Source organism: Quercus lobata, chromosome 2 (assembly GCF_001633185.2).
Source record: "Quercus lobata isolate SW786 chromosome 2, ValleyOak3.0 Primary Assembly, whole genome shotgun sequence".
NCBI lineage: Eukaryota > Viridiplantae > Streptophyta > Magnoliopsida > Fagales > Fagaceae > Quercus > Quercus lobata.
Window position 1 is genome coordinate 52,677,774 of NC_044905.1, and position 10,113 is coordinate 52,687,886.

At 36.7% G+C, this 10,113-nt stretch overlaps 1 protein-coding gene across 1 annotated transcript; it reads left to right on the plus strand.

Annotated features, from left to right (window-relative positions):
• Positions 1–4,063: 4,063 nt before the first annotated feature.
• LOC115975830 (protein rough sheath 2 homolog) lies at positions 4,064–5,666 on the plus strand. The gene has a single exon (XM_031096841.1). It carries the CDS (start codon positions 4,319–4,321, stop codon positions 5,498–5,500), a length of 1,182 nt encoding a protein of 393 aa, XP_030952701.1. The 5' UTR covers positions 4,064–4,318; the 3' UTR covers positions 5,501–5,666.
• The last annotated feature ends 4,447 nt before the right edge of the window (positions 5,667–10,113 follow it).

Consider the following 10,113-nt stretch of genomic DNA (forward strand, 5'->3'; position numbering starts at 1 on the left):
CTAGTCGGGCTTCACTCTTCCCATGCTTAAACTCAGGGACCACGTCCTCAGCACATGGTCGGGCTATGGACATTACTCCATGGGAACACGCTTTGATTAGGCCTGTGACTGCTAGAATAACACTGAGGTTCCTAGTGGTGGACTCGAGGAAGATTCCCTTCTGTATATTGTCCTAGTCTAATTTCCCTGTCTTGGGGGTTGGTGCAAAAATTGTCCCGATTTTCCAACCTTAACCAATTGCCCAAGACAATCACGCAAAGTCCGACAATCTTCTGTAGTGTGTCCCCGGTCTTGGTGATAATGACAATAAAGGACTTGATTCTACCTCATAAGGTCACCTCCCATTTTGTTTGGCCACTTGAAGTATGGCTCGACCTTTATCTTCTAAAGAATTTGGTGCGTAGGCTCTTTGAATATTGTGCTAACCACCTGAGTAGTAGGAAGGCTAGCACGTCCAAAGAAGTCTCTCCAAGGTTGGTTGTTATTGTACCTCTCAGACCTAAAGTCTCTTCGGTTAGGGGGAATTACTTTTGCCTTTCCCTTGCCCTACTGCTAATCATCCTCGACCCGTTTGTGTTTATCAATTCGATCCATGAGCTGATGCATATTTTGCACTGGTTTCTTCGTCAAGGACTTCCTTAATTCGTGCTCAGCGGGAAGGCTGATCTTAAAGATTCTTATAGCCGCATCCTCAAAGTCTCCATCTATCTCATTAAAAATTTCCCAATATCTATCAGAGTAAGTCTTTAAAGTCTCCCCCTCTGCCATTGTCATTGACAGTAAGGAATCCAAAGGACGAGGAACTCTGTTGCATGTAACAAATCGAGCCCTAAAGGCCCTAGTAAGCTGTCGAAAGGAGTTTATGGAGCCTTCCTCCAATCCATCAAACCATCTCATTGCCACAGGCCCTAAACTGGACTGGAATAATTTGCATATCAGGGCCTCATTCCTTGAATGAACAACCATTCTCTGGTTAAAATGATAGACATGCTCTATTGGGTCCATCCTACCATTATACATGGTAAACATTGGCTACGTGAACAGTCGAGGAAGCTTTGCCCTCTCAATCCTCCGTGCAAACAATGATTTTGAGTTTTGACGTAAAGCCTTGCTCATAGCATCATTTCCTAAGCCCCTATAGGTCGGGCTTTTATTCCTTTGCCTATGATGACGCTCTTCTTTATAGGAGAAAGACTCGTTAGGAGGGTCCTTGATCTAGGTCTATAATTGTTATCATCATCAGACGGAGACCCTGAGCTTGATGGAGACCCCTTCCTTTGCTTTTGACGTAACTTCCTACATAAATGATCTACCTCCAGGTGCAAGTTTCTAGTATCCTCCCCATGAGACACATGGCTCCCACTTCTAGAATGACTCCTACCGGTATGAGTTGTGTGCACACTAACTTCTTGATCCCTCCTTCGCTCAAGATTAAGAAAATGATCTTGACATTGCGGTCCCATAAATTCCTTTCAGTTTGGCCCTGAACCCACCATGGTTGAACTAATTCAAATATGTTCAATATTTCCCATAGACAGCGCCAATTGTAAGGGCATAACTTGTTCCATAGCCCAAAAGAGATTTGGACAATGGCCCAATAAGCCCACAACAATAGATTTGTTAGAGAGTGGGTTGGATATCGAACATTCAATGAGATAAACGTTAATCACAATGGGATAGAGAGCAAATAAAATGATTAAGACATGCAAATTTGAAAGGAAAAACACTCCTCAGTCAAGCCCGAGGAAGGTCTATTTTTATATATGTATGTCTTTCTTACTTATACAAATGTTTCAGTTCTTGGTTACAAAGTTCTCTCTTTTCCTCTTTTTTTGTCCTCCCCCATATATGGATCTTCCTTTTCCTTTTATATTTAAACACAAATCATCTTAATCTTACACTTGGAGGCTTGAGATCGCATTCCTAGAACTTCTGTCTCATCCAAAACATATTAGTAAGCTTTTACCTTACAATCTTAGCTGTGTCATCACTGTTCATGGTCATTTCCTCATTAATGCAGTCAGGGGAGTGGTTGTCTTTTAGTTAATGCGGAGGGGATGGCTTCTACACCCTTCTTCCTTCATCTTTCTTGTGTTTCATGCCAAGTCCGCCTTCTTTCCTTTTTGGTGTTTTAACTTCATGCACCTCACATAGCTAGTGCTCATCCTTGAGGTCCGAGGTGTATCCTCGGAAATAACCTTGGCTGCCCGTTTAAATTAGACTCGGGATCCTTGTCGTCACAACTGTAATTGGCTAATGGTTTTATAGGGGTAAAATTCCCAAGTCAACAATGGGCCTTAGGCCCCGCACGGAGTCCAGCCATGACCAAAAGGGAAAAGGGGGACCAAAAGACTTCCAGTCCAACCCTGTTGAGCCCAACTTATTTAAAAAGACGTCCGAGGAGGAATGTCTCCTCGGACACACCAAATATGGGCCCAATGTGCGCCCCATCCACAGTGAAGAATCATCCCAAACAAATATGGGTGGTAGGATGAGCCTCACACAGCAGGAAGAAGGAAGAAAATGTAAGACGTCCAGGGGGAAACCACAACTGCCGCATTAAATGCAAGGAAGCTACTTTTCCAGCCGCATTAATGTAGAGAAAACAGGCGAACAGTGTTACATTGGCCAATGCAACTCACAGAAAGATAAGGTGGATGTCCGATGGGACAGGCACTCAAGTGAAGGTCCAGATGGTTAACAAGTGTAAGACTATTATCAATTTAAGGAGGCTATATAAGAGAAGGAAATTCCCATGAAGAAGGGATCAGAAATTTCAAAAACAAAAAGGATATAGAAAGAGAGAGGAAGGCTATAGTCTTTGATTAGAGCTAGAGGTGCACTCATACGTCTCCTTGGACTGAGTATCCTATGGACATTAAGGAGATATTCTTACGTTCAAACTGCTGCATGGCATACAGTTAACTAATGTTCACTTCGTCCAGCCCTAGTTCTGTAATCCGCTTTCTACAAATTCATTGTCTAGGGTTCTTTGGGCCAGAATCACTTACTTGTTGGGCCTGGGCCCCAAAGACCGACCTTACAGGTTCTTTAATGGCTTACGTTTGAATTTATATGCCATTTTGCTAACTTGTGAGTTAAAATTGATAGCACTATCAATAGTATCAACTTACTTCTTTTTTTTTTTTCTTTCTTCTGGCGAAGACAAAATTTCCATTAAACAAGGAAGCCAAATCTATCATCCATGTATCCAAACCATAGTGTGGTAAGGAAGAAATATTACAGTAATAACTTGGGTTGAGAGGAGAGACAACCTTTCAACAGACTTATCATTTATAAAGAATTTGTCAACAATTTAATATTTTAGTACAAAATCTTCTCCATTTCAAGATTTTATTATATGGATGTGATAAGATATATAATGTTAAGTCATCTAAAATCTTAAATGAGGTAATTTTGTATATATTTTTAAACGTGTACTATTTAATTTAAACCACTAAATATATTTATTTCAAATGGATCAAATCCTAATACTAAGATCAAATGGTTAAGAAAATTTTGTCAAAAATTTTCTTTCAAGCATATTATAAGAATATTTTCTAACATATCACGTGATAATTAATAAAAAGGAAAATTCTTGTACACATTTTGTAAAAATTATAAGTTTATAAAAGTCTTTATAAAAATTAGGGTAAATTACAACTTGCCTATTGTTTGACCAAATTTTAAATTGTTTCCCTATAGTTTAAAATTTCATGATGCAAGTATTTTATTGGATTCTTTTTAATCTTATTTTATCTTGTATTTTTATATTTTTTTGTATTTTTGAAGAAAAAAACATAAAAATAAAACAAAATTACATATTTAACAATATTTTTAACAAAATTAAGTTTATGAAATTCTAACTAAACTAACTTCGTATAAATAAAAAATCAAGTTTCTAATTAGTAAGTTGTAATTTGTCTTAAAAATTGTACTGAGTATCAAATCACAATAGTTTACTATTTAAAGTACAGAATTTTGGAGTGATGGGAAGGAATCTCCTCCCCAAACCGAACAAAAAAAAAAAAGAGAAAAAAAAAACGCCAGCGGTACATGTACGTAGAAATAAAGAGACCTAATGAGTGGCTAGATAAGGTAACTCTCATCCTAGCCTTTTCAACCCTTTAAAGTTTACCCATCACTTCCCAAATTCCATTCTTAAATTCCACTCTCTCTCTCACTCTCTCACATACAGATTACAGACATGGAGTCGGTGTAGGTAGCACCATAGAAAGTACCCCCAATATGGATCATTAGTGATCCACACCCATCTAAAAAAAAAAACCATAAAAAAGCCAACAAAAATGGTGTTGAAATGAAGGAGCGTCAGCGTTGGCAGCCAGAGGAAGACGCACTCCTCCGAGCTTACGTGAAGCAATATGGGCCAAAAGAATGGAACCTCATTTCCCAACGCATGCCCCAACCTCTCCACCGTGACCCTAAATCCTGTCTCGAACGCTGGAAAAACTACCTAAAACCAGGCCTCAAGAAAGGCTCTCTCACCCCTGAAGAACAGTCCCTCGTCATTTCTCTCCAAGCCAAGTACGGCAACAAGTGGAAGAAGATCGCCGCCGAGGTCCCCGGCCGCACCGCCAAACGCCTCGGCAAATGGTGGGAGGTCTTCAAAGAAAAAAAGCTCAAACAACAGCAAAAGCAAAATCTCCACCTCAATACTAACCACCCCCACAACTATTCCGAGTATTCACATTCTGATTGTACGGACAGCATTCCCACCGTGGTTGTGGGGTCCACTTCCTCTTCCGAGAAGGTCGGTCAGGGTCCGTACGATCATATCTTGGACACCTTTGCTGAAAAGTACGTGCTGCCCCAGCCTAAAAATATGGCTCCGGTGCTTCCGGGCATTTCTCTATCCGACCCGGACCGGGTTTTGTCTCTCGGGTCGAATACTCCGACGACTACTACTGCTACGACGTCGTCTTCGTCCGTGTCGGTGATTCCGTTGTGGATGAATATGAATATGAATATGAACATGAATATGAATGTGAGTACGACGTCGTCTTCTGCCACATCGGCGACGACGCCGTCTCCATCGGTTAGTTTATCGCTCTCTCCATCTGACCCGGGTTTGGATCCGGATATAAATCCGACCCGGGTGTATCTGGGTCAGCAAATGGGTAGCTTGGTCCAGTATGTGAAGGAGGTTGAGGAAGGGAGGCAGAGCTGGGTGCAGCACAGGAAAGAGGCCTCGTGGCGGCTAAGCAGGTTGGAGCAACAGCTGGAGTCAGAGAAAGCCAGGAAGAGGAGAGAGAAAATGGAGGAGATTGAGGCAAAGATTCGGTGTTTGAGAGAGGAAGAATTGGCTTTTTTCGGTCGGATTGAGAGTGAGTACAAAGAAGAGCTTAATGCTTTGCATAGAGATGCTGAGACCATAGAAGCCAAGTTGGTTGAGTCATGGTGTTGCAAGCATGTCAAGTTGGCTAAGCTTGTGGACCAGATTAGGTTGGGCCATACTAGTCATGGGTTCATTGTCCTATAGGACATGCTGGCTAATCTTGGTTACTTGGTACTTTTTTTTTTTTTTTTTTTTTTTCCAAATATAGTTTTGGTTATTGTCATTGTATTTCACTATTTTGTACCACTTTTTTGGTTAGACTATAGTGTAGCAGTTGTTTCCCTCATATTAAATGCTTGTTTTCTTTCAATTTATGGTCTTAATTTTAGGGTTTAATTAGCAATGTTGGGTCGTTGGGGTGTTAATGTTTTTGGCCTTATGCAACTTTCCTGATTTGATTTGTAATTACACTAAGAAATAAATGTACGGTGAGGGAAAATAACGGAGAGGAGAGGAGAGGAGAGCCTAAGGTCCTAAACTATGCAGCTTTTCTGTGCTGTGAAATCCATTTCTGCATTTTAGTTAGGGACAATTAAAGGTACACAGAATAAGTGACATCTTTATTTATTGTTAGACGTAATAAATTTGACTTTTAGCAAACTTTACAGCATTTCTTTTTTGGATGTGATATGATATTGGGGTGCCCCTTAAGAAAGAAATCGATCACTATTATTGGGTTTGGTGGGGGATCATGTTGTTCTTGGATCAAATCAAAATCAAAATCAATAGGTTTGAGCATTGGCAATCATGTGTGTCAAATGCCAAACTTTTAGCATTTGATAAACTAAACACTAAAAACCTTACTTCATAAGGTGTGTCAAATACCAAATATTATGCCATACAGTTCTACTATTAGAACTGTACGGTCAAAAATACTAGAAATAAATCTTATCATTTTATTATAAACTTTTTTGATTTTTCTCCTCCACATATTCTCTCTCTCTCTCTCTCTCTCTCTCTCAGCCATGCCGGCGACTCACCCTTTTCCTTAATCAAATGTCCCTAATTCACCCCCAAACCATCAATCTCACCCATGTCCTCAGCCACAATCGTCATCTCGCCCCTAAGTTGTTGTATATTTCTTTCTCCTAAACATATTGTGGTGGTGGTTTTTTTAAGTTGTTGTCAGTGGTAGCTCTAGAAATTTTGTTTTGAAGGGTCATTAAAAAACTTAAATGAAAATTTTTTAATAAAAAGAGAACTTGAATATATTGAGTTCTTGACCAAAAAACAAAAGAAGTTTTACAATTTCCTTTAACAAGTTTTCAAATTTTGAATTGTTACATGATAGTTCATTATGAGTGTTTATTGCCATAGTAGATAGTTATGACCACTTTATTTTGTTAAGTTTGTCTAAAATTTTTATTTTTATGCAGTTGTTATTATCTATTTGTCTTTGTTTTTATAAAAATATTTTAAACTAAATGAATAAACTCAACTCATTGGCTTTGTATTAATTATTGATGCACACAATTATACTCATTTGTATATAAATAATACATTACGTGTTTACTTAACCAATCAAATACTTGAACAATCACTAACTTTACAATTTTTTTCTTGAATTTTTCTGACTTTATAACAAAAAGTTATTATAACATGATAACAATATACATATATGCAACAAATCCTGTCTATTTCCTAATTACTACATTATATAAAGTTATTTTATATTTAGGGCCATGTTAACGGATGACCTTAGGGCAATTGTTATATTTCTCATGAAAGTGGTGTTAAAACATTTCCCTTATATTTATATTGTACACACAGACTTCCACACACATCATTATTTACACAAATAACATTATAACAAAAAGTAATGCACACAATCAATATTAGACAAACTCACACACATATAATATAAATTTATAAAAAAGAGTGACACTTATAATTCACAAACACTTACTCTTACTCTTAGAGTTGGAAATACTTGTAATAAGGGTGTAAAAAATTTAAGTCAGGGTGTGCAAAAATAATATTTTTAAGAATAAATTAAATTATTAAACTAACAAAAAAAAATTATATATATATATATATATATATGTATGTATGTATAAAAATTGAAGTTAGGGGGTTCATTTGAACCCCCAGAACAAAGTGTAGAGTTGCCCCCGGTTGTTGTGGGGTTTTTTTTTTTTTTTTTTTTTTTTTTTTTTTTTTTTTTGTGTGGTGGTTGTGGGTTATTTTGATGGGTTGTGGTGGGTTGCAATGGTTGCGGGCTGATTTTGGTGGTTGTGGTTACAACAGCGAGTGGTGGTTGTGTTGATTTTGGGTTTTTAGATACGATGGTTAGTGGTTGATTTTGGGTGGTGGTAGGTTTGTAGTAGTGGCGGTGGTGGAAATTTCGATTTGGAGGGGTGGGCTATGGGTAGAGGTGGTGGTGGTGGTGGGTTGTGTAGGGATGTGAGTTTTGTGTTTATTTGTTTATTGTTTTTTTTTTTTATATTTTGGACAATTTAAAAAAAAAATTATTTTAATGTGTTGTATATATTATTTTAATTTGTTGTTTGGAAGAATAGAATACGTAGGTGAATTATAAAATTGTATGTTAAAATAGATAAAATAACTTTTCAATTAGTGAATTTTTTTTTTTTAAAAAGAATGGTTGATGCTATGCTCTTATTATTATTATTATTATTATTTTTTTATAGAGTTTCAACTTATGATGTCTGATTCTAATGATTATGCTTTTTAATAGAGTTTCAACTTATGATGTCCAATTCTAATGATTATGCTTTTTAATATCAAACTAAGACACCAATCGATTTTTTATATAAACAAAAATTGAAGTAGAGGTGGTGGTAGTGGTGGGCTGTGTAGGGATGTGAGTTTTGTGTTTATTTGCTTATTGTTTTTTTATATATTGGACAAGTTTTTTTTTTTTTTTTTTAAATTTATTTTAATGTGTTGTATATATTATTTTAATTTGTTGTTTGGAAGAATAGAATAAGTAGGTGAATTATAAAATTGTATGTTAAAATAGATAAAATAACTTTTCAATTAGTGAATTTTTTTAAAAAAGACTGGTTGATGCTATGATCTTATTATTATTATTATTATTATTATTATTATAATATATATATTTGTAGGGGTGAAAGGTCAGAGAGCCCATATTTATACATATGTTGGGCTAGGGGCTCAATCTGAGGATGTTAAACACTTCCAGAGGGGTCTGTACCAATGAGAGAAGAAATGGAATCCGGTTAGAGCCACCCAGGAGGAAAACGAGGAGGAATTCCTCTTCGGCTAGGCAAGGCTAAGGACAGAGGGCATAGTCTGCCATTAAGAGCAACATTCCGAACCATTCCAGGGAAGAGGATAAGTATTAAGAAGGGATAAGACAAAGGAGAGCTATAAAATATCTAAGATAAGACTGCTACCACGGCATTGAATGCTCTGCAGCTGACTAAACCATGCTTTTCAACCTTACAGTTACTTCCAAAGACTTTAGGGAGGGGCTGATGGGACAAGTATCAGAATTACCAATCTAAATCTACACGTGGAAGGTGGAAAGAGGAAGAAGAGGATAGTATAAAATGAAGGAGAGACCCTGATAGTAAAGGATCCAAAAAATGGAGAAAGAAAGGACGGCAGCAATATGGACTGGACTAGTAACCTAATCCGGAAGACAAGCAAAAACTGATCTCCTCGGACCGGGTCAAGGGCGACCTTCTTTAAATATAAGCTGTCTGTTCTTACTTTGTTGTCATTTGAATCTACGATAATAACTATTAAACTCATTAGAACCTAAATTTCCAACTCATTTTCTACAAATTCATTGTTTTGGAGTTTTTTTAGCCAAGGTCAATATATCTTTTGGACCGGAGACTCAAGCTACATTCTTACAATATTTTTTATAGAGTTTCAACTTATAATATCAGATTTTAATGATTATGCTTTTTAATAGAGTTTCAACTTATGATGTCTAATTCTAATGATTATGTTTTTTAATATCAAATTAAGATACCAATCGATTTTTTATATAAATAGAAATTGAAAACTAACTAATCTTATTATTGTTTCTCAAAAAAAAAAAAAAAAACTAATCTTATTATTGTAATTATGAAAGATGGTGCCCAAATTGATAACATGGGAGGGGCGAGTGAGTGCCCAAGTGACTGAACCAAGTTCTGTGTCTGTGATGCATGGATGGTCGAAACTCGAAAGTCTGTGATCAGATGCTATAGTCTTGATAGATGATGCTACGCTATGGCACTGTGCTAAGTTGCTATGCTACGTCCTTTGTGACAAAGACTACTCAATCAACTTTTCTCTGGGGTCCAAGTTCCCTACGCGCAATTAGGACGCTTTAAGTGCACTCACGTGATTCTCCCAAAAAAACAAAAAAAGTGCACTCACGTTTTCTTTGGAATTAAAAAAAAAAAAAAAAAAACTTTTTTACCTGAAGATTCGTACTTGGTAGAATTTCGGCCATATTTTAACGAAATGGCCATTGTCCTTAGCTTTTGGTCCAAAGGCTCTAAATGGGCTGTGGATGTTGGGTCACCACAGATCCCCTTGCTCCTATTTGAATCTGTTCAAGCTCCACTCTTGCAACAAACAACAACAACCAAAAAAAAAAAAAAAAACGTGCAACTCGTGACAGCTTTTCTTTTCTAAATTCTTTCTTTTTCTTTTAAATATTTTTTTGCACTTTTTTCCCCAAAAATATTTTCTTTGAGGGGCACTTTTTATTTATTTATTTATTTATAAGATATAATTTGCTTCATAATATTTCTTTTAGGCAAAAACTTTTT

Excerpts from the sequence above, each read along its gene's own strand:
- LOC115975830 (XM_031096841.1), top strand. The coding sequence starts at position 4,319 with ATGAAGGAGCGTCAGCGTTGGCAGCCAGAGGAAGACGCACTCCTCCGA.